The sequence below is a fragment of the Panthera tigris genome, chromosome F3, assembly GCF_018350195.1.
Source record: "Panthera tigris isolate Pti1 chromosome F3, P.tigris_Pti1_mat1.1, whole genome shotgun sequence".
In the NCBI taxonomy this organism is placed as follows: domain Eukaryota; kingdom Metazoa; phylum Chordata; class Mammalia; order Carnivora; family Felidae; genus Panthera; species Panthera tigris.
In genome coordinates, this window is record NC_056678.1 from 33,248,522 (window position 1) to 33,273,701 (window position 25,180).

A 25,180-nucleotide genomic window follows, 5' to 3' on the forward strand; every position below is an offset into this window, starting at 1 on the left:
AAATTTTTAAAAGACAATTTTAAAAAGACAAAAGAAAAACAAGTGGTCAGTTAGCATCATCACTGACGGGGCACATGGACACTGTGTGCCACCTGATGAGACGGGGTGAGGACACAGCAGTGCTTCAGTGTTCCTGCTAGTGGTGCATCAACTAAACCTAATCAAAGGGAAACATTATCCAAAATAATAACCAGTCTGTAATCTTCAAAAATGTCAAAGTCAAGAAAGCCAGCAAAAAGCTGGGGTAGTCTTCCAGAATAAAGGACACTACAGAGGTACGACAATGAAAGGCAACATGTAATTCTGAACTATCTCCTTTTGCTATTAAGGACATGACTGGGCCACTGGGCAAAACCTGAATGGTGGCCAAGGATTAGACGGCAATAAGTATTAACGGCAGTTTCCTGATTTGATATTTGTTTCCTGGTTACATGGAAAAATGTCCTTGTTTACAGGAAATACACACTAAATCCAGGGGTAATTTTTACGAATGATAGGCCCATCAAGTCAGCAACTTATTCTCAAGTGGTTTAGGTTCAGGACTTACAATTTTTCTGGGAATATTTCCAAATAAAAATGTCTTTAGAAGTGTGATTTTCATTTTTATCTGTATAGGACTTAAAAAAGGGCCACCGTAATAATGAAGACAGTGACATGAAGACAGATGTCATGACACCAAAAGTCTCACAAAATTATTTCTTGAAACAGAGTAAAGATTAATGTTATTTCAAATAACACGATTTTAAGTGTATATTTTAAAACATTTACTATTGTGAGTTAAAAAAAATCAGTGAATGTATTCTTCTAGGCTGAATTAAAATAGAATATTTAAGATTTAAAAAAGTTTGGCTGGGGAAAAATAATAGTTTTGCAAAACACGTGTGATCCACAATTAAGATGATATTCAGCAGCAAGAAGTCTCCCAATATTCTCACAACCAATTCTCACAAGCAATGACATGTATGCCTTACTTTAAGGAAGCATCAGACAGAAATAGGTGAATCTGAAAGAATTTACCAAGTGTAATAAGTTAGAGAATAAAATAACACCAGAAGAATTTATGGCTTACAAAAAGTTTCACAAGTAGAACTTTTTCCTTCTGCCAACCTCTCAGAGTTCTATTAGCTCCCTCCTGATCTCTGAAAGATGTGCCCAGAATCTGGTTTACATTTAACTTTTCAGGGACGCATGACCTAAAGAGAAAGACGAATCCGCTCCGCTGCTGCCCGGTGCTCCTTCCTGGAGCAGTCCTTGCGTAAGTGATCAGAATTGGGTCCAAGTGGCACAGAACCAAGCATCAGGTATCCCGCCAATACCGTTTCCTGTCCAACAAGTTCTCATCTTTCTCCAGTAATGAAGAGGTGGACGTTCTTGTGGGACTGCAGCATCTGCGCAGCCCGCTCCACGCCAACCACAGCAGCCAACCTCTGGGCGTCGTACTTGGAGTAGAGGACAGTGCAAGTCCAGGTGGCTTCCTCTCCTCTGCTGGTGGCTCTCAGCATGTTACAGACTTCACTGTAGAAGTGGGGATATGTTGGCAGTTCATAGAAAATCAGGTTCCTGATCCCTTTTATGGTATACCTATTAGGAGGGGAAAGAGAGACTATATCTCCTTGAGAACATTTACGGAGAAGCTACCTAAGAGTTCGACAGGGGCGTAGCTCCCTCTTGCTGCCCCATGCTCAAGGAGGAAGATAATGGCTCACCATCCGACAGACCACAGGTTATTTTGAGTTGGAAGGGCTTATTTTGTGACAGCGTATTTGAATTCCTAATGTTTGGCTTGGATAGTGATAAAACAAATTTGCATTTCTTGAGCCTACTCTGGGTAGACCAAGGTAGGATGGGGAAGAACAGTAGACTGGGATTAAAGATCTGTCACAGAAAATTTAAAAAGTAAACACAACTTAACGTTACCCTTATTATGATGAGGCAAAACAGAATGTCCTGTAATGGCAATGAGGTCAGACCCAGGACGTAAAATGAACTGCATAAACTGTAAAGGAGTTCCCATCAGTCTTCTCTTGTCACTCTGCAGACATGCTAACTCCATGGCAGATGTTCCACGTTCACCCATTTACAAAATCCTGACTGAGGACCCATCAGGCGTTAGTTTCACCAGTTCGTGCACTTCTCTCCCTGCTACAGCGCTGTATGCAGTGGTGGGGGGGAGGGGAGGGGGGGCGAGGTGCAGACCTCAGGGACTCACTGTATGGTTCGGGTCCGGGTCAATTATTTCCTCTGGGGCCCCATAACAAAAGATTTTATAGTTGACAAGGTTCTGATTTTTCCTGTTAAAGCCCTCTCATACGCTGCTGATGTAAGACTCACTTGGGAATTCTATTTTATTCACAGAGGATCCGCTTTCCTTGTCTTCGTATCCCACAGATCATCCTGATCTCTCTGGAGACCCTCATCTTCCAAACTGTAACTGCAACCCACTACTTGGTTCACTTTTCAACATTACCATAAGGAAGGAATTCCAATGGCTAATGAACTTGAGTACACTGTTCTACCTCACTAGTTATCGAAACAAACAAAAGCAAACACCGAGTTCCACTTGTGCTTTGTACGTAGAAAACTCAAGAGAGCACTGCTTCCACACTAACCAGAAAAAGCCACATAACCTATGTTGCTTTTCCTGAGCCTAGACAGCACATGTCACAAGGCAGCCAAGTGAACTGATTCAATGGCATGCTGGTGTATGTTTAAGAACTGGTTCTCAGTGGGGAAGAGAGGGTGCGGATTTGAAGCAATTGCCAAATTCTGTGGTGTAAATACTCCCACCGTGGCCAATTTCAAGCTACCAACGTTATGTTGCTAAACTTGGGAGTCGGGAAGAGATGGGCAAGCAGATCTCACGAGCCAGCCCACCACTGACTGAATTCCAGAGTGACAAACCTCTCTGAAGAGAGGGTTTCTGGCAGAGCACAGGAGGAAGAGGGCAGCTGCCAAGAAAATGGGTAGCAAGAAAAGAGCTGTACAAATTCTTAAAAGGGCAAGTGTAGGCCTGTGCGACAGTTCAGAACCCCTGAGATTGGTGGACACTCCTTTAACTCGCGTTCACTCATGAGCTCTCTTCTACAGGCCTCCGATGGGGGTCCTGGAGAAAGGTGGGAGGCGAGGCAGGAGACCTGAGAGAGACTCCTCGGTGCAGACATGAAACCTCACTCACTTCCCAGACCCACATGTATATGAAGTAAAATCTGAAACTGCTGAGAGAGGGGCAAAGGTCAAGAGCTGGGGCTGGGGCCTTAAAGGCCCACCCATGCTTCCTCACCACAAGACTTACACCCAGTAAAAAGCAGCAGCAGACTGTCCCTGGGGAAAGAACACAAAATCCATTCAGCCCAAGATCCTACACTGACATAAGCACAGGTCGGCCACCACCGTGGGAGAAGCAGGAAGTTCTTTCCTACCAAGATCCCTCACAGATTCAAGGTAGGGTTTGGCTGCCACGGAGCGGGCTGCAGGAATGCTGACCGGGCCCCAGCTCCGCAGCCTAGGACGAACAGGCCTGCCTCAAACCAAGCCACACGGAGAGAACCCCAATCCCACCTCAAGCCTCGCAGGGAGTAACAAGCAAGAGCAGCCTGCTGCTGCAAAAGGGGGTCGAGTGGGGAGAGACCCCTCCTCTGTCACGGGGGCACAGGGCTTGGTGGAAGCCGAGAGAAGATGGACACTGAGAAAAGACCTGCCGGTACCCCAGGCCCTACACTAAGCACTGACTGCTAGAGGAATTTGAAGTCTGTGGTGCATGGAAGGTTAGCTACAGTAATAACCAAATCCTGACTCGATTCACAGCTCCCACACGAGTGGCCTGAAGAGTAAGAGGTATGCCTGATTGTAAGTACTACCCATCTCAGCCCCTACATTCAATTGACAATTACAAACACACACACACACACACACACACACACACACGCACGCAAGACTCTTTAAAAGACATTAAAACACTGAGGTATCACTCTGGCTATCAAGTCACTGGCAACAAGTAGGGTTTTGCAGAAATAGGCTAATGGAGTATAAATTATTGTGTGTGTATTTTGGGGAGGGAGAGAAGATATGGGGAAAACAGAGGGAGCGAGGAAGGGGCAATGCATAATAAATTTTTCATTGTATACAGTTTTTGAGCTAACAAGTTTTCCTGTCTAAATTTATTCTAATAAAATAACTAGACAACTATGCCATCAATTATGCACATAGATGTTCTTGGCATTGTTGTATATAATAGAACAATTTTTTTTAGAATCTATATACCCATGAAAAGGAAACTGAGCTACTTATATATCCATACAACATACTATATACCATTTAAAAGGATGCAATACACACCTCATAGATTACTTATAAATAGAAAAGGTACTTTTACAATGAAGAGATCTAGCAGATACACTTTGACCAAGTGATTACATTCAACATCACCAAAAATGATATAAACCGACATTATGTGCCTCTTGACAAGACAGAGTGGAAAGTATACAATATCCTCTATGTGGAGTTCTCACCAAAAGCTGTTTAATCTAGTCAGTGATTCTGAACTTCATTGCACTATGAATCACCTGTCTGGTTGTGTGCTTGAAATATCTGTGCTTCGTTCCCGTCCCCAGACACAGGGATTTAATTGGCACTGGGGTGTATGCCTTGGGTATTTGGATCTTTAAAAGCTCCCCAAGGGGATTTTAATGTACAGCAAAATCTGGGAACCAGTGATCTGAATAATAAAACAAAACAATCTGAATAATAAAACAAAACAATTACACAATCTAGGCTTTGGGACATTCTGTAGGAAACTGGATTGGCTCTTCAAGAAATGTCAAGGGGAAAAAAGCAACAGAATTATTTTAGATCAAGGTTTCTTAACCTCCACACTACTGACCTATTGAGCCAGATAATTCTTTGTTGTGGGGCTATCCTCTGTACTCTAGGGCATCCAGAAACATCCTGGCCGCAATCCACTAGAATCACTAGACCACTAGAAAACCCTCCAGTTTTGACCACCAAAAATGTCTTCTGGAACAAAACTGCCCCCAGCTGAGAACTACTAAGACAGACTAAAAAAACATTAACCAAATGTAATGTATGATCCTTAACCGAATCCTGGATTATGGGGTGTAACAGCTACAATGGTCATCAGGACAACAAGGAAAATTTGAATACAGACTATGTATCAGATGATATTACTATAATAATACCAAGTGGTTTGATAGTGGTATTACCATTAGATAAAATAACATGCTGAAAGATTTAGGGGTTCAATGTCATGAAGCCCCTGAACTTGTTTACAAATGGTTCAGAAAGAAAAATTAAGATGTGAATGGACAGAGAGAAGGAAAGACAGAGAACAGGGGTGCATACAAATGTGGCAAAATGCTAACAGCTGGTGAAATCCCAGCAAAAGGAGCTATCAACGTTCACTATTATAGTCTTACAATTTCCTGTGAAATGAAATCTTTCCAAATAAAAAGCTGGGGGAAGGGAGGACATGATAGAGCTATGTATGTCAACTTAAAAATGCACCCATGATACACAAATACATATGCCAAAATGTTAACATACTAAAATTCTTTTTCAATGAACACATAAAATGCATAAAAGAAAAAAATCCCAACGAGTACAATGTAATCCCAATTTAGTTAAAAAAAAAAAAAATGTATGTGGGGGGGTACACACGTTTGTACATGTGCACGTATTTTTCACATTAAAAAAACACACTAAAATGGGTATTAATATCAGGGCAGTGAGATTCCATTTTCTTTTTTTTAACGTACATTTTCCAAGTTCTCTACAACAATTGTCCAACACTCTTAGAATCAGCGTACTTATAAAACAAAACAACAAAACAAATTCTAGTAAGTGCTGTATTTAAAAACCAAGAAAATTTTTCTCAGTTTCAATCTCCCACAACAGACTAGGTATCTCCTGGAAACAGTGAATGTGGTGGAAACAGTCTTCCTCCTCTGGTACAGGTTTTGGGTCTTCAGTGACCCCTAGAAATAGGACTCAATGGCTGGATGGGAACTTAAACTAAGGACAAAGGACATTCAGATGTCGACCTCACCTACCAAATGTGAAAGATAAACGAGGCACTCACAGCTGATTTGAAAGGCTGGCTTCTCCACATTGTCTATAAAGCTAGTCTGCTATTTCCAGAACTGGGGATTCTCACGTAGGGACTGGGAGTAGTCAGAAATATCCCAGTATGCCTGGGTGACTCAGTCGGTTAAGCATCTGACTTCGGCTCAGGTCATGGCCTCATGGTTTGTGAGTCTGACCCTGTATCAGGCTCTGTGCTGACAGCTAGGAGCCTGAAGCCTGCTTTGGATTCTGTGTCTGTCTGTCTGTCTCTCTCTCTCTCTCTCTGCCCCTCCCCTCCCCCTCTGCCTCTCTCCTGCTGGCGCTCTCTTTCTCTCTCGAAAATAAACATTAAGAAAAAAAAAAGAAGATAAAAGAAATACCCCAGCAGCCTTTCCCAACCCCATAAATCCCACCTCCAGAGTTTCTGACTTGTGCCCTGGTTAAGAATTCTCCCTGCTGTAGCAACCCAGTGATAAAGCTCACAGAAAGGACTGTGAAGCATCCCATCCTTCGGTGGGCCATCATGACCAAAGGCCTGTCCAATCCTAAAATTCAACTCGTTTCATCCCCCAATCCCACAAAAAAATGAATCATCTTCTGGATGAAAATGTTTTGCTAGCTCACAAAAAAGCAGTGGTATTTCTAACATGCCTACTTCTAGAGAGAATATAAATACAGAATTTCAGAGCTGGATATTAAAGTTTAACATATGTTTCCCAAGGTCAAATCGAATCACAAAGGCATTGCAGATAAAAGCACCTATCATCACTTTGATGACCTTTCAAGCAAAAAAATCTAGAGCTGGAAACTTTGAGATAATTAGCAGTCGCAGAACACTGAAGCACATTGTTTCTATTCATCTTCAATCCAGGACAGGATATACTCACGAACCTGGTCCAGGGTATAAGGCAAGTGGTACATGCTTGATTTGTCTTTATAATGATTTGGGGGCTAAATAGTTTGGTAAATACAGTGGTGTAAGCCAGTGGATTGTGCTGCCTACTTAAGACATCGTGCCCTCTCCTTGAAAAGCTGCTATATGAGAACACTCTTTTCCTCCCGGCTTAATTCATACTTGCTATAGACCATCACGCTGGGAAATTTTCCAATCCATACACTTCACTTAAAAGGCTTGCTTTCATGTGTCAAGCTGACAGAGAACTAAGGGCTCTTAAGACCTGCCGAATGCAAACTCCCCCAAAATATCACTTTCCAACATGAATGAAAACAACAACTCACCAGAACAAAGCAAATAACGATGCCAAAATTCATCAGCACTCTTTGGCCAAACAGCCCTGTGTAGGTGGCCCAGAATGGAGCCCAGAGAACACAAATGTAGCCATTTTTCCTCTCTCCACTCACAGATCACCTAGTCAGCATAATAGCCAAAGAGGTCATGTCATGTCAGCTCAGCCCTGGAGGGATGCTAGATTCCTCCCTCCCCATCTTAGTAACAAGAACATGTCTGGGGAGCACATCCTAACATGAGGATAAACTAAAAGGCAAAGCAATGCCAATGTGCATCATCAAATATGCTCCAAAGCCTAGAAGATTCCTGGCTTACGTATTTGGAGTTCTCTGAGAAAAAGTGCCCCTCAGTAGTACATGTGACTGAGAATTAATAAAACGGTAAAGGCAAAATGTAAATTCACTGAACATTATTGTGAATCAGGAAAGAAGGGATAATAGGATGCAATTTTCCATCTCTCTGTAGATAAGGGTTTAAAAAGGGCTTTTCACTTGGCAGCAGAGACAGACTTGGCAAAACAATAAAACACCTGACTTCTCAGGACACGAAAGGTTGCAAACAGTAACAGAAAGCCCAATATTACTAACACTCTAATAAGAATTTTTTAAAAAAGGCCAATCCAGGGGCGCCTGGGTGGCTCAGTCAGTTAAGCGTCCAACTTCGGCTCAGGTCATGATCTCATGGTTCGTGAGTTCGAGCCCCACATCAGGCTCTGTGCTGACAGCTCAGAGCTTGGAGCCTGCTTCGGATTCTGTGTCCCCCTCTCTCTGCCCCTCGCCCCCCACCTCTCAAAAGTAAATAAACATTTAAAAAAAAATTTTTTTTTAAAGGCCAGTCCAACTTGTTTTGTCAAAATCACATAGTGGGGAAGCAAAGCAAATTCTGAAATCATTAAATATTCAGTTGTAAGCCCCTCATCTTTTGCCTCCTACAAACAAGGGGCCCCTCAATCCTGGTCTCCTTGGTCAGGAAGTGTGTGTGCACCTCTTCAAGACACACTGGAACTTTCTGAACACTGACTTTGTGCTCAGCCTCCACCTCCACCTCCACAGACCACACAGTCCCTGGTATTTTGGCTTTGCTTCCATGACAGGGCCCTCTCCTTCCTACAGTCACTTCAGTTGTGCTATCTAGAGTTGTTCAACTCAGTCATGTCTTTCTTGAGGTGTACAATCACAGCTACAGGAAGCATCCCCAAGTGTGGACCCGCTCCAGACCCACACAGATTATACTGTAGTCACTCATTTGTCTCTACATTCTCCAACAATGCCCATTTGGGGAGGAAGCCAACCAACCAACCAAGAAGAGCCTGTCCAGTTCCAAAACTCTCTGGCTCCTCTACAAAAGGTAGACACAAGAGGACCTCACAACACTGCAAAGCTTACCATGCACTCAGAAGTAGGCCATGATCCGCACTGCATTTTCCCCTCCCGAGAGGACACTCAAAACCTGGCACTACTTTACCTTTTGTAGAAATGGAAGCGTTCTGTGAGGAGCAGAAACTGCTTCTCTCCTTGAAGGAAGAAGTGTCTGGCCCTGGAGACACCAGACTTCGGGGTGTACTCGCAGATGTGGGTGAAGTTCAGTTCTTCCTTCTTGAAGTAATTTCGGAGGCGCACAAAGTCAAAGTAGGAGGGGACATAGATGAGCGTGTGAGACATGACTGCATCACGATACTGAGGCAAAATCTTGTTCACCAAAAAGTTAAACCTGATTTGGAAAAGCAAAGGGCAAAGTCAATGACCTAGAGATTAGCCCTCAGTGTCCTCACTAACTGGGTTACCCTGAGCAAGTCACAATCTCCTTCTACCTCCCCAAAAGGCCAGTATGGCCTACCTCATCACAAAGAGATTATATAAGGATAAAAAAATAAGTGCTAACACTATTCATTGTAACAAATAGATGCGATGCCAGTATATCTCAGAGAATTATTCTGGAAGTACATACACAAACCATTCACTCACGCATTCATTCATTCTGTTGTCAATCAACAAATCATCACTGAACAACTCCCATGGTCTCCTCCCTGACCAACACCATGAGGAGACAGGAAAAATGCAGAGAGAATTAAAAACACTGGAACCTTGATGTCTGCAGGAAGCAAAAGGTGAAGGGCTTAGAGTTGAATATTTCAAGGTTTCAAAAATAAAAAAATAAAAAAGTAAAGGTTTCAGTGTTCACTTCTGGGCATTAATTCTTGCTCTGAAGGGCTTAAAATTAAGTTGTTGACATAGAACACTCTGCAGCATTAACCACTGTAATGTAATTAAGAAATGCCCCAATCTTGTGGAAAGGCCCCCGATCTGCAGTACTAATGCTATCACTAACCAGCTGGGGAACTAGGACAAGGCACCATTCCTCTCTGGGCTTCAGTCTCCTCCTCTGTCAATGATGATCAGGTTCAATTATCTCATCTCATACGCCAAAGTCAAATCCCTCTCTCTGACCCCCAAGTGTCCAATGGGACCAGGAAGGGATAGGTACCTGTCATCAATCACTGAAGCTAGGTTTTCAGCTTCCATCCTCTGGAAGACATGTGGAAGCTGCACCAGGACATGGCTGATGGAGCCTGTCATTGGGACGTTCCTCACAGCCACCTGTCAGGAATCAATTAAGAGTGTCAGGAGGCCAGCCATCCCCACTGCTGACCAAATGCCATCTTCTCCTTATGCCTCATGACCCAAACGGTACACAGTGCTTCATGAAGACCCAGAGAAACAAGGAGAGAGCCCACCTGGCCTTGCAGATTGACACAGTACTTGTTGAACACGGAGTTGATCTGGGCATCCTGCAGGGCCCCGAAAAGCAGTGTCTGGCGATAATACTTGGACCAATTATTGAGGCTCCACATCCTCACTCGAGAGAAGTCCACCCCATGTGAATCCAATGGCAGTAGGTTCATGTGGTTCATCAAATGCTTTGAACAAAAATAACTACCATTAATTTTTATTCTGGATGTACCTGTTGGGCACTGCTAAGCATTTTATAAATCTATCATCTTATTAACCCCATGGGCTATGTACAATCAACCTCCAAATCACACCAGAAAATCGAGGCCCAGATGGGTGTGAATTGCCCAGTTAGGTGAACACTGCCAAAACGAAGGTAAGCTAAAACTGGCCATCTCTTGGATCTTTCAGAAAGGATCAAAATGGTACTTGCGGGAATATTCCTTTAAAAGGAACTTCAGAAATGTTGCCTGGTCACTCTATGGGTTCTTCAGTCCCAGACTTGGATAAGAAGAGAAATGACATGGAAAACAGAGCTGTTGTTCTTCAGTGACTTAGTTCTCAAACATTAGGAGATCCCCAGAGACACAACACCTGCCTTTCCCTCAAATTAAGAAATAAGACTCAGCTATCAACATGCCTTTTCTATCTTCATTATATTTTCACCTGGAAATCTGTATTAACAGATAACAAGTACTATAAATGTATTCCCTCCTTTATGACTAAATGCTCCCCTTTATCTGCCCCAACCTTCCTGCAAGCCCTGGGACTACAGAAGCAAGTTCTCATGTGCCTGTAAAAACCAAACCTATGGCTCTGTGATAAGGATTATTCCAAAGCAAAAATGGTCAACACTGCAGAGTATGTGGGGAAGGAGGAAAAATTACAGCATGTTACAGTAGGAAGATAAAGACCTCCTGCATTTCTCTGTAAAACAAGATCACACATTAAGAAATCCTGAGCTACATTTCCCATTTCCTCTGAAGGCCAAACAAGAGAGAATGAGCATAAGTGGTAGGAAGAATTAGTCAGGTAAAGACCTTCCAGGTTAAAAGGAACCAACCTACCAACCAGCCACTCAAGTAGTCTATTCACAGAAGTGACCTTTGAAGGGAAGAAATCTTTGCTGGAGATATGACAATACTGACAAGAATTTTTATTTCTCTGCATGATTATTGACCAATCTGTGGGTAGAAAACGGGACAAAAGGCTTTTTCAAACTGGAAAATGTGAAACACTTCCATTTCCAAACTGAGTTCTCACCTGGACTTAAATAGCCCTTTAAGAGTTAAACCACTGGTGCGCCTGGGTGGGTCAGTGGATCGAGTGTCTGACCTCAGCTCAGGTCATGATCTCATGGTGCACGGGCTTGAGCCCCATGTTGAGCTTTGCGCTGACAGCACAGAGCCTGTTTCACATTCTTTGTCTCCCTCTCCCTCTCCCTCCCCCACTCACGCACATGCTCTCTCTCAAAAATAAGTATTAAAAAAGAAAAAAAAAAAGGCTTAAACCACTCTCCCTAAATGTGAACTTTGTCACTCTAAATGTAAATGACCACCATTACCAGGACATGCTCCCAGTTCTGCATCAGGTAAATGTCAGCTTGATCAATGATGAGAAGCTCAATAGAAGACAAAAAGTCAAAATCTCTCTTCTTCTCTCCTTCTCCACCAATGATGGTCCTCAAGCCCAGCGGGGAGGCAATGAGGATGTCGGAGGAGTAAAAGGGGGCATACAGTCGGATGCTCCTCTGAAGGATTGCCACTCCTACAGGAAACAGCCAAGTGCACATTAGTTCATTAGTTCCCACCAAGCCATTGGCTTTCACCCTCTGATGTATGTTGTACCTTCACATCTTTCCCTTAGCACATAACCATGTTCAAGTTGTTTCACTTACTAAAATAATAATAATCTTCCCTCTCTTGAGTCTATGGTTCCATCTAGCTCCCCTTCTCTTCTTTTCCTTTAGGGCCAACTTCCCCAGAGGATGGTCTCCACTTAGAAACCTCCCACTCATTCCTCAATGCATCACAACCTGGCTCAATTCTCAGCACTCCACTGAAATGACTCTTGCTAAGGTCACCAATTCAATGACACTTTAGTGTTTCTTATCACAAATGCATAAAGCAGCATACTGAACCAATCTTCCTTGAAATGTTCTTTTCGTCACTTTAATACTTCCATTTCTATACCTGACCTGGCCCATATCAATCTTTCCAGATCCAAACAGCTCTTCCACAAATCCCTGATTTGGCTGTAAGTTCTACTTTCACTCTACCTAAGTTTATGGGTAATAAATGGGTATTCACCATTTACCAATAAATTGGTATTCACCAACCACGACTGTAACATCACCTCTACAATGATCTGTATTTCCAGCCCGCATCTCTTTCCTGAGCTCAAAACTGACATCATCAGCAGCTTGCAGGACACTTGCACATGTTTAAAACTAAACATCAACTCTTGGGGTGCCTGGGTGGCTCAGCTGGTTGGGTGGCCAAATTTGGCTCAGGTCATGATCTCATGGTTTGTGGGTTTGAGCCCTGCATCAGGCTCTGGGCCGACAGCTCAGAGCCTCGACCCTTCTTTGGATTCTGTGTCTCCCTCTCTCTCTGTCCCTCCCCTGCTCATGCTGTCTCTCAAAAACAAACATTAAAAAAAATGTAAAACTACACATCAACTCTTGTCCCGTTTCACCTGACACTCCAGTCCTGCTAAAGCCTATATAAATCTTAGGTCATGCCTGGCTTATTCACCCTGATGCCTCTGCACATGCAGTTTCCTGTCTGAAATCTTCCTGCATGCTGACCATCCCTCTTTGTAACTTTCTATAAATGGCACCTCCACCAGGAGGCCTTCCCTATCTTGTCCTCGTTTGGAGTACAGAAATTGCTTTAAACACTCCCAGAACATCCACTGCATCCTCTGATCAGTATTTATCATGATCATTCTGTATTGTTTTCCCACGAGGCTGGATTTCCTTAGCAACAGGAACCATAACTTTTATTTCTGTATCTCTAGCTTCCTAACAGTACCCGGCACCCAATAGATGCTTTATAAATGTCTGTTGAATGAGATTATGTGACTAATGAACATTTTCCCAAGAACATTACTCTATCAATACACAACCAACCAAGCATATGGGAGTTGAATGAGACAAGCAAACATGAAACAAGTTGGGTGGCAGTTGGTAAGTCCTGAGTGGAGACAATTCAGGGGTAAGCACTCTACATGGCCAGTAGGAGGAAAGTCCACCATTATGCATAGACACTCAGTTTATTTAGCCTCCCCCGAGGGACCCACTCAGCCTGTGTCACTTCCAACTCCCCTGTAGCATCAACTACTAGCTATGGGTGTGCTGAGACATTTGTCATAAATGTGCACGTGTCTTTATATAAGAGCTTCAGAGATGCTCCACCCTTAGCCCAGCATCCACCCCATTAGCCAAGCAAAACTCTCTCCTCTGGCAGACAAGATGTTTCAAATGCACCCCAGCCCTGTTAGGAGGACATCTCAACCCCCTGAGAGAATGCCTAATTCCAGGCTTCTAGTCTTCAGCCATGAGAACCTCACACTGTAGGTCCCTTGGGGTCTGAGTTCTGACAAGGAGGAATTACCGATCCGAAAGTGGTCATCGATGTTGCCAACAAACACAGCTTCATAATCCTCAGGCCTCTTCAGGTTGGGTGGTCTCTCCTCGGGATCTGAGCCATACTCTCCCTTAAACCTCTTTTTATTGCTCACAATTATTTTCTTCTTGCTGTCGCCCTCGAGGAGGCTGATGAAGAGCTGGACCACCCGTAGAGCAGCTTCCCGGAAGGGCACCACTATCAGCACCTGTGGAGGAAGCCGCAGCAGCCTTGGTGGGACCAGGGGAAGGATGGGCAGCTGCAAGTCAGCCTGCTGAGGACATGGAGCTCAAGAACCCTCCGCAGAGCGGCAGCCCCTGGAAGGGCTCATATCTAGATCACCCCTTTTGCACAGGACCTGGCTCAGTACTAGAAGCTGAGCACCTCTCATATCCATAGTACTGTGTCCTGTGGACTTTAAGCTCATGGCCCCACAGGAGGCAATTCTCAACCAGAATGTCGAAATACCTTTCAGGATTAAGTCAATGCCTTTAACAGCTGCCCACTAGCAAAAACCCAATAGAAACATACAAGTGGCAAGGAATGGTACTCATTTCTGTCTCCCACAGAACTTAGTATTGGTATTTTTGTCCATAAGCCTCAAAGGGTAAATATATAATGAATAAATAAATGAATTAGCTGTAATAAGTAGAGAACAAATAAAGCTGGTAAGGAAAAGGATTAATGAATCACTACTTTTCTAGAATGTTCTTTAGTACATTTTTCAGAAATGATGATAAAGCATTTCTGAAATAAGATCACATCTCAATGGAAAATTAAGTTTTCTAAACATTTCCAAAAATGCTTAAGGTTACAACTGTTGAGAATGAAAACAGAATATGCTTGATAAATAAATTTCTAACTAGCCTTCTGTAAATATTAACAATGTAAACAGCCCATCAGATCACACAATCCATCATATTCTAAATGTGCTTCACGGTTAATCTGCTTCATTTTTCTCTACAACCCTAAATGGAAACAGATAAATCTATAATCCTTATGTCCAAGACTCAGATAGTTTCCCAGAAAGGGAACCAGCACAGCTGGAGAGGTGTCATGATTCAGCCTGGTACAGTGCAGCAGTGAGGGCCCAAGATTGAAGAGGGCCAAGTTACTGGCTTAGTACCCACGCTATGTAAGCGTCCAGGCTTCAATTTCCCCAGCTTTCAAGTAAGGGGTTGGACCAAGAAATGTCTAAGATCCGCATCAGTATTAAACCCTAGAATCCTACTAAACTCAGTAAAACAATCTAAAAAATCTTTTTAGATTCTTCAATATGGAGGGATATAGGCTAAGGGGGTATAGGAAATGGATGACACAAGATGTAGCCACTTAACATGAATAACATGAGCACAACTCAAACACATTTCTTACCAAAGCCCCCAAATCAACTGGAACTTACGCTTATGAACCCACATAAATGTAATAGTTTTAGGCAGTAATAACTATATAATGGAAAAATAGGAATTTGTTTTCCAAGGTTTACATATGTATGTGGCTCAGTGAAGAGAATCCTTGGTTCTAATCCCATCTCTGCTACTTTAGCATCCCTGGTTCTCTTTAGCAAGGTCCTCTATGAATCTGGGTCTCTGTTCATAGCTTTAACATCCAGGGATTGGATAAAAGGCTTACTAAGGTTCCATCCAGCTCTGACAATCACCAAGAGGAGATTTACAATGAAGTGCCATTTACACATGTTCAGGGTTACCTTTAAGGGAAACTATCACAGAAGTACTTGTGACTTACAAGTTTCCAGTTAAATCCACAAATATGCAGCTAGACACAGTCCACTGAGCTGTCTACTGTACTGCTCTGACACTACCTGGCCCAACTAACATGCTCACTCTTGGACTCATTCATTATTCCAGAATTCATATCATTAAAATAGTCGAGTACCTGCTAAGTGCGAGGCAGTGCGCATATGGCAGTGCCTATATGGCAGTGCCTTGCAGCCTCCTTCTTGAGGACAAAGTCCTCCTGCTGTCACTCACCTTGGGCCTTGTTAGCCCTTGGTCTCTGAAGTCATCATCGTCACCCACCCCAAGTTTCTGGCTGCGGCGTCTGCTATTGTTACCAAGCACCTGGGCGTTGGCTTTGAGGACATGATTTATTACATGCAAGCAGTACACATGGCGGATCTCCTCCCCATTCTTCAGGGCGGTCCTTTCTGGGTAGAAAAGGTCCCGGTAAGAATTCATAATTAGGAAGAGCTCTTTCTGGAGGGGTGTGAAGGGGCTACTTGATTTAGGGGAACCAGAGAGGAACTGGCTGTTGGTCTTGGTCCAGGTGGATTCCAGAGGCTTCTGGAGATGAAGTGACTTTAAGTCAATGTCCTTTGATGGTTTAAATGTTTCCAACTTCTGAAACTTCGATGAAAAGACAAGCTGGCCCAATATGGGCCACTAGGAAAGAGACAGATCAAGAGCTAAGTTAGAAATGTAAAAAATGAAAAATAAAGTTAAATCAAAAAAAAAAAAAAAAAAAGAAATGCATTATACTATGTTACATTCACACAATTCCTAATCTACCAAGATCTCTCTGATTTACAAGATCATTTTGTTTAATCCCAACCAACAACCCTGCAAGGTAGATGCTATAATGCTCTTCTTACAGTTTAGGAAAGCTGAGGTTCAGAGAGGTTATATGATTCAGACAAACTTCCCCGGAGAGAACAGAGCTAAGAGCCAGAGCCCAAGGTTTCTGACTTCCAACCTGACCTCTTCACTGTGTCAGTGTGTCCCAAACTATTCCGTGGAATATGTTATAGGAAATCAAAATTCACTGCAGAAGAGAAAGGGCTCCAAGGTCAAATAACTTTGGTAAACATCACAAAAGCTAATCCTCCTCTGGGAGAGTCACAATGTATATTAAATACAAAAGGTTCTGGTGAGTCCTGTGACAAGAACTCTGTTCTATTTTATTTAACCTAAAGTTCTCCAAATTTACTTGGACATGGAATAATTTTTTTGGGGGGGGGGGGGATACAGCTATTAAAATCCTAAAGTATATTTTTGTGAGACACCAGTTTGGAAATTTTTGCACTGTAACAAAACTGATGACCTGGGGTGGGGGGGACAAAAAGAATGATCTCAGCAATAAAAAGAATCATTAATATGCACCAACGATTGGGATGAATCTCAAGGGAATTATGCAAAGTAAAAAAAGGCAATCTGTAGGATTCTTTTTTTTTTAATGTTCATTTATTTTGAGAGAGAGAGAGAGAGCGCGCGTGCATGCGTGCATGCAAGGGAGGGGCAGAGAGAGAAGAGAGAGAATACCAAGCAGATTCCATGCTGCCAGCACAGAGCCCCACACAGGGTTCGATCTCACAAACCATGAGATCCTGACCTAAGCTGAAATCAAGAGTCAGACGCTTAACTGACTGAGCCACCCAGGCATCCCAGGGTTCTTTTACATAACACTTTTGAAATGACAAAACTGTAAAATGGAGAACAGATAGTGATTACCAAGGATTAGGAATCAGAGGCAGGGAGGGAGGTGTGGTTTTAAAAGGGCAAGTGGGAACAAGAGAGATTAAAGTGCTGGAAATGTTCTGCATCTTGACTTTGGTGGTGGACAGAGGACACTTAACACAGTGCAGAACTTAACACACACACAAAAGAGTAGGAGAAAACCGGGGAAAGTTGAATAAGACAGAAGAGCATGTCAATGTCAATTTCCTGGCCCTGATACTATACCACAGTTTTGCAAGATGTTACCAATGGGGGAAAGTGGGCAAAGGGCATAAGGGGTATCTTTATTTCTTACAATTGAATCTATAATTATTATCTCAGTAAAAATTTCAATTAAACAAGGATGACTAATTCTTATAAACAGCATGAGCTGGTGAAAAACAAAAAACACAAAAGTAAAAAATTGCTCCACATTTGCATTACTTAGTTGTGAAGCTATCTCAGATTATTTCAAACAAACAGCAGCAGTAGCTACTGTTTTACTCAACACTTTCTATGTATCAGTCAGTAAACTAAATTTCTTCATTTTGAGATAAGCACTGTTGCCCCCCTCTAACAGATGAGAAGAGTGGAGATCAAAAAGGTAGATTAACTTGCCTTACGTCATGCAACAACGCCTCTCAGATGCTGATCTAAACCCTGGTGTACCTGTCTCGAAAGCCACTCTTCTCTGGCTCCCACACTCCAGCTTCCCCAGGCCTTTCTAGCTACACCTGTGCTCCCCTAGGCTCTTCCAGCCTTCCTAGGTTATGCTCCCCTGTCCCATCTACCACCAGCATGTATCATATGTTCGAGGAGACCGCCAAAACCCAAGACCATTGCTTTACTTGGAGCTTTACTTCGTTTGTGACCACTAACCAAGCAACACTTACTTTCAGCTGGTGAGTAGTTTTGGAATTTGTGGCAACAGCTTGAATTTCTTTTTCTTTCAGTTCTTTGTTCACATGCTGTAGAAATGGATCTAATTCAGAAATCCAGAATGTCAGAACACTTGGAGAAAACAGGTGTTTTCTTGGTCTTCCCTCTAAACAACACACTTCTTTCCATGGTGTTAACTCATCCTTTCTCCCATCTGATCTCCCCACCCTCTCTCCCAGCTCAAAAGTTTCCAATGGGTTCCTTTTCCTAACACACTTCCCTAATCACTTTACTTCCCAGCTCAAAACCCTTGAAGAAGCTTCTCAGTCTGAAACCTGGGGCGCTGCAGGATGTACAACTCCAATCTACTTCTCCAATACAATCTTTGAATTACATGGCCCTCAAACTCTTCTGCCACTGTGGGATTCCTTCCTTCGATGAAAAATTCTATTCTGTCCTTCACCTCATTTTTGTATGTCCAAATATTATCAGTTTAATGTTATCTCCTGACTCACAATAAATATTTCCCTGGAGCCTACCGTGCCAGGCACAGTGCTGGTTCCACTAACAGACCATCCTCAGTGCCCTACAGACAGTACCCCCACCCCGTCCCTACCCACCCACTGCAACACATATATGTGCAGACTTGTCTCATACACTAGACTGTAAGATCCCTGACAGCAGTTCCATGTCTGACTTATCTTACATTGCAGGACATGCAGAAATGCTCAATACTCAACTGAGTACTGAGTATCATTGAACAAATGATCCAAATGGTAGCATCTGTACTCGGGGTTATCTCCAGTCCTCTGAGCTGCCCACCCAACCTTGTCTTCCAGTCCCACTCATTAAGCAGAGAAAAGTTGGGGTGCCTAGGTGGCTCAGTCAGTTGTGTCTGACTTGATTTCGGCTCAGGTCATGATCTCAGTTTGTGAGATCTAGTGCAGGGCCTGCTAGGGATTCTTCCCTCCCCCACTATCACGCACACATGTGCTCTCTCCCAAAATAAATAAATAAACTTCAAAAAAAATTTTTTAAAGAAGCAGAGAAAAGGTAAATGACCTATGCAAGGATCCAAACGGTAAAACTTCAAATGCAATGCACTTTCTACTAAACACCTAAGACAGAACAATAGGACATAAGAATTCTAGGTGCTTATATACCTGTATAGGCAAAACAACCAGAGAAATTTTAGGATAATCAAGCTTCCTAATGTCACCTCCAATGTTTTTAAAGTGTTGATGGTTCAGAATGGGGTTTGTGCCCAAATTCTACCTGCTAACTTCTCTTTCTCCAGCACAACACCCAACGGAACCAAATAAACCAAATATGGATCAAAATTTCAGCTTTAGTAATTGTAGAGCTAGGTTGAAGAAAGGCAACGGGGCCAAAAAGGCCATCAGAGCAAAGAACAAGACCAACCTGACTTGCCTGCCAGGCACAGGCTGAGAAAGTGGAGCTGAGAGAGAGAGCAGAGACCGACCTACCCCCACCATAGCCAGGCCTTGTCCAAGTCACTGCCACTGGAACAGAGGCATGACCAAGAGGCTGAGAGAGACTGGAGAGACAGGATGGAGCTTTCTGGCCTCTAAGGGGCTCCCTGGTAATGAGGACCAATCAGATTAGCCAGTCCTGAGTCTATAAATCTGGAAAACTCCTGCTCCAGTAACAAAGAGCAAGTGAAGGGCAGAGAGAAAAGTGCAAAATACTTTTCTCCTTTTTCTTCCTTCCCTGCTTGGGGAGAAAATCAGAGGTCTTCCCCTGACTCCCAACTGTGGAGATCTGGGATCCGGGGAACCGGCCTTCCCTACTATCACTCTTAGGCGGTCTGTCCTACTAAATCGCCTCCTGATTCCCAACACTGCCTAACCACTGAAAACCACAAAATACCTTTGGGAAATATTTCTTTCCAGCTCTAGATGGAGCTGCTAACCCGTTTTTATTGCTGCTCATGCCAGTAACCAGAGATTTAACAGGGTGCATTAGCCCACAAGCCTCCATGCTAAGCACCTGGTGAAACTGAACATCACACACTGTGCTCTGACCTTGTGATGCATTCAGAGAACACGTGCCTCCACTCTCCTCTTCAAGAAAATTGGTTTCCAGGCTGAAGAGTGACTCGTGTTTTGCATCTGTAAACTCCTCGGAGGATTCTTGTGATGTGCCAAGTGGCCCATCCCCACCTTTTCCCTGAGGGTCAGGAGGACCTGTCATTTTGAGAAACATTTTATAAAATTATTTATGCATAAATATAATTATACTTCTGTGGACCAGTAAAACTTAATTCTTTAGCCTAAATCAACACTGATGTTCATTACTATTATTTATTTTTAAGCAAATTCAGGTGGAAGACTTAGGTTTCAAAATTAAGCCTGACTGTTGACCCCGTTCCAGTTAGGAATTTATTGTAAGATGATAACTGGACAAAGTACACTAAGATGGACATGCAAGGATGTTTAATGCAGCACTGATTATAACCAGAAATAACTGGAAAAATTGATTTCATCCTTTTCTATCGATGGAGTAATAATTAAGTTACCACATAGCATTTACAACGAAATCCTGTGTAATTAAGAAGCTAATATGAATCCACAATTACTCACAGAGAAAAGGACTGTGGTATACTATTGAAGGAAAAAAGTAAATTACAGAAGTGTATGAGACCATTACACACACACACACACACACACACACACACACACATACTTCTACTCACACTTGTATCCATAAAAAAGTAATCTGGAGGGTTACATAAAATGCTAAAGGTGTTTATCCCAAGGTAGTAGAGATACAGGTTAACTATACTACCCTCTTAAGTTTTTACAGTAAGTATATATTACTTTTATAATTAAAAAAAACAACCTCACAAACTTTTCATTTTCAAAAATCCAAAACAGGAAATAAAAAAACAAAACAAAAAGCCCCCTAAGTCTGAGGCAATAAACTTTCATCCCAGTGAAACTGAATTAAAATACTAAGGATGACGAATGACATCTTACAGAGAAAAATACAGCTGTAAGGAAAATAGGCCTTCAGATAGTGAGGTATAAAAAGTTACTCAGATACACTGACAATGGGATATTACTCCAGCAATACAAAGTCATGAATTGCTAACACATAAATGACATGGATGAACCACAAAAACATGAGGAGCCAAAGCAGCCAGACACAGGAAGGTATACACTGTATGCTTCCACTTATATGAACTTCTAGAACAGGCAAAACTAATCTGTAGGGAAAGAATGCGGGTCGGCGGTTGCCTGATGCCAGCAGGGGGAAATGGACTCTAAAGAGACAAGACACCTTTTGGAAGTGTTGGAAATGTTCTGAATCTTGATTTTGGCGATAATAGCACGGATGTACACGCTTGTCAAACGCCTCAAGTTGTATACTTAGAACGGGTACGCTTTATTGTATGTAAATCACAGCTCCATAAAGTTGGTTTCAAAGTTAGAGGAAAAAAGTCACCTGGAAGTCCGAGTGAGAGAATTCCTTTAAACTTCCAATCTCAGCTCTTCTCTGCAGCCTGCCCCCATTTACTCCAGCATGCAACCACTTGACATTTCTCCCACGCCTTACAGCTAGTTGTCACATACAAATCTGCTGCTTCAAAATGTTTGTATTTTCACGTCTGTCTTCCATTAAATTTGGTTTCTCTAAGGGACAATGATCTCTCTAACTGAAACTGTCACAAAAACAGAATTATGTCCCCTTTCCTCTGAATCAAGAAAACTTTAACTAGGATTGATGAAGACCTGGAAATTATAAGCAAAAATATTACTTCTGCATTTTTCTGGCCAGAGGGTCCTGTGTTTTCATCAGACTCTCAAAGATATCACTGAACCAACCAAGGTTAAGAGTCTCTGCTTTGGATCCACGTGCTTTCCCCCAACTCACTCAGTACAGGGAGGGCACTGTGCTCAGGGGGCAATCTGTCCCGACACAGAGGATGTCTGAAGACACTTACTCTCCTGCACTTCGGCAGACTCGGGCGCTGTCTCTTCCTCCACGGTGACATCACTTTCACCATCATCATCGTCCATTTCTGCCTCATCTACAGCACTGTCTTCTTCCACTTCTTCCTCCTCCTCCTCTTCCTCTTCCTCTGAAACATTCTTTAATGTGGCGAGTAGTCTGTGGTACCCAGAAACTTGCTCTGGTTCGCTCTCCGCTTCACTTTCAGAACCTGAAGTATCTGAACTCTCTGACTAAAAGGAAAATGGGAATTTTTGAAACAGAAACAAACCATTCGTTTCTACCCTATGATTATTATCATCAGACCAAAAGTATAAAAGGTTCAGACTTTCATAAATAAAAATTAGTTTTTCTGTAAATATGCAATCCTATCTATTCAACCATGCCCAGCAACAAAGTTATTTTATTTTTTTTAGAAAAAAATTTTTTTACATTCATTTATTTTTGAGAGACAGAATGAGACAAAGTGAGAGTGGGGGAGAGGCAGAGAGAAAGGGAGACACAGGATCGGAAGCAGGCTCCAGGCTCTGAGCTGTCAGCACAGAGCCCGACGCAGGCCTTGAACCCCCGAGCCGTGAGGTCATGACCTTAGCCAAAGTCAGATGCTCAACCAGTTGAGCCACCCAGTGGCCCCAACAAAGTTATTTTAAAAAGGTAGTCTGGGGGCGCCTGGGTGGCTCAGTCGGTTAAGCATCCGACTTCGGCTCAGGTCATGATCTCACGGTCTGTGAGTTCGAGCCCCGCATCAGGCTCTGTGCTGACAGCTCAGAGCCTGGAGCCTGCTTCACATTCTGTGTCTCCCTCTCTCTCTGACCCTCCCCCGTTCATGCTCTGTCTCTCTCTGTCTCAAAATAAATAAACATTAAAAAAAAATTAAAAAAAAAAAAAAATAAATAAAAAAAAATAAAAAGGTAGTCTGGCTATGATTCTAGGAACTTTCACCTTCTTTGAACTGATAATGTTCCACATGGGAAGAAAGCTGACTAAAAACAGAGCTTTGGGTTATGAGAACTAATTTTTTTATAATTATTTTTAATGTTTATTTATTTTTGAGAGAGAGAGCGAGCGAGCGAGCGAGAGAGTATGTGAGCACGGAAGGAGCAGAGAGAGAGAGGGAAACACAGAATCCAAGGCAGGCTCCAGGCTCTGGGCACAGTACAGAGCCCGACGCAGAACTCGAACTCATGAACTGCAAGATCATGACCTAAGCCGAAGTCAGATACTTAAATGACGGAGCTGCCCACAGGTCCCAGAAGTTAAACTAATCTATGTGTTAGATATTTAGCACCTTGAAAGGAACAACAAGAAAATTACAATACAACAAAAGAATTTAGTGGGTTTTTTTTTGTTTTTTTAGTTTGTTGTAATGAGTTAGGACCCCTGTTCAGTTTGCATTGTTTGTGGCTCCTTTTATGTTAAGTAAACAAGATACTCCTTAGGATTCACCAAGAGAGCCCTCTAATAAGCCTCCTTACCAGGTTCGAACAGGCTAATCTCTCAGGAGAGTTTCAAACTCTGGTTACTGTATTAGTTGTCACAATGACATTTTAACAGACATCTGCATTCAAAAGTACACATTACTAAAATAATAGCTTACGTCTAAAATCGAAAGGAGTGGAAGTGTAGCCAGACTTCATCGTTATTATATACAATCTTAAAACAACCCAGAACCAACTAGTGTAAAAAAAAGTATAAAGCATTACCGGTTGATAAATCTGTGGTTTTGCTTCCTTTCCTGAAACCCTGAGAAGAAACAAGTTATGTTAAACTCTACTAGCATGTAGCAACTAGTAAAAAGTCTAATGATACAACTTTATTTTTTATTTGAGAGAGACAGAGCGAGGGCATGCACAAGCTCCAGCAGGGGAGAGGAGCAGAGAGAGGGAGTGTTAAGCAGGCCCCATGCTCAGCATACAGCCCGGTGCCAGGCTCAATCCCACGACCTGAACGGAAATCAAGAGTTGACCGCTCAACGAACAGGCGCCCATAATGACACAACTTTAAGTGAAAAAAGCAGAATATACCATTATAAATACATAACTATAGTCACGTAAAAAATATGTATGTTTTTGGACAGGGACTGTAAGAATACAGCAAACTGATAATTGACAAAAGGTTAACAACGTCACAATGACAAACACAGTACCTGGCTCTCATGGCAAAGAAGTATCAATTTAGCAAATAAAATACCTTTTCTAGCACACTGCTTCATTACAATGTCCTCAACTGCTGATGAAGCAGCCCTAAGTGGAGTGGCGGGTGAGGACTAAGATCATAACTTAGAGTCCGGACACTCAAAGGAAACCACAACTACCGATACACTGGTTTCCTCATTGTAAGTGGATATATCAGTAATGTCGAAAGGCCCAGACAATTCTTTGAAACCACAAAACACCAAAATCAATGTTAGAAAACCTCTGACAGTACGAAAAGCAGCCCCCCACCCCACAGGGGGCATGCGGTCTAGCATAAAGCTAAGGGCTCAACAAAAGGCAGGAAGACCCACGAAGAACCCCATCCCAGGCGGGATGCCACCTAAATCCTCCCAGGCCGCGGGGGAAGCGCGGGAAGGGGTGGGGAGCGGGGGGCGCCGCTCTGTCCCGATCCCCAGGGAGACCAGCGGACCCAACCCGGGAAAAGCCACGGACACGGCTAGCCCCGGCAGTGCCCCTCCATACCTGTCATAGAAGGGATGCTCCTCGCCGAAATCCCGCAGATGCTTCTTCTGCTTTTTAGTCAGGGTGTTGAGCAGCTGGCTCTGGCTCCGGCTCCCGCGTTTGCCCATAGCAAAAACGTCAAGGTCGCCCACCTTCAAGAGCCGCGTTTCCCACCTGTTAGCTGTCTCAACTCACTCACGCGAGGTCGCCCACGGCGCTTTACGGCGGAACCAGGTTGCCATAAAGCAGAGCCATTTTACGTCGCCTTGTACGACAGGCGTTAGAACTTCCTGGTCTCGATTCCGCCCTCTAGCGAGACCCTTTGGAAGCACATGCCCGCGTGTCTATTTGTTGGTCTGAGTTCTAGAACGTCGGCCGGCCAGCTTGGGACCGCGGGGGGTGAGTAGACGGGTGGGCGTGCTTCGTGCTTCCGTTTTGGTTGTGGGAATCCTCCCGCGTAAACGTACAGGAGCGGAGGTGGTCGAATGCCCTGACTTTATGTTATGCTATAATAAAAAGACCAACCAATATT

General features: G+C 43.1%; 1 protein-coding gene across 1 annotated transcript; it reads right to left on the bottom strand.

Moving 5' to 3' along the window:
* Positions 1-1,026: 1,026 nt before the first annotated feature.
* UTP25 (UTP25 small subunit processor component) lies at positions 1,027-25,072 on the bottom strand. The gene is made up of 12 exons (XM_007096150.3): positions 24,670-25,072; positions 23,695-23,734; positions 21,984-22,224; positions 20,062-20,223; positions 18,031-18,119; positions 15,677-16,087; positions 13,674-13,893; positions 11,621-11,823; positions 10,062-10,244; positions 9,812-9,924; positions 8,792-9,037; positions 1,027-1,581 (listed from the first exon to the last, which is right to left on the bottom strand). The coding sequence occupies exons 1-12, from the start codon at positions 24,774-24,776 to the stop codon at positions 1,338-1,340; spliced, it is 2,259 nt and encodes a 752-aa protein (XP_007096212.1). The 5' UTR covers positions 24,777-25,072; the 3' UTR covers positions 1,027-1,337.
* Between the last annotated feature and the right edge of the window lie 108 nt (positions 25,073-25,180).

Bases quoted from the DNA above. Each gene is read 5' to 3' on its own strand.
- UTP25 (XM_007096150.3), bottom strand. From the start codon at position 24,776: ATGGGCAAACGCGGGAGCCGGAGCCAGAGCCAGCTGCTCAACACCCTG. The intron at 22,225-23,694 runs GTAATGCTTTAT...TTTTCCTTTTAG, and splicing joins AACCACAGATTTATCAACCG to TCAGAGAGTTCAGATACTTC. The intron at 20,224-21,983 runs GTAAGTGTCTTC...TCAAAATGACAG, and splicing joins GTCTGCCGAAGTGCAGGAGA to GTCCTCCTGACCCTCAGGGA.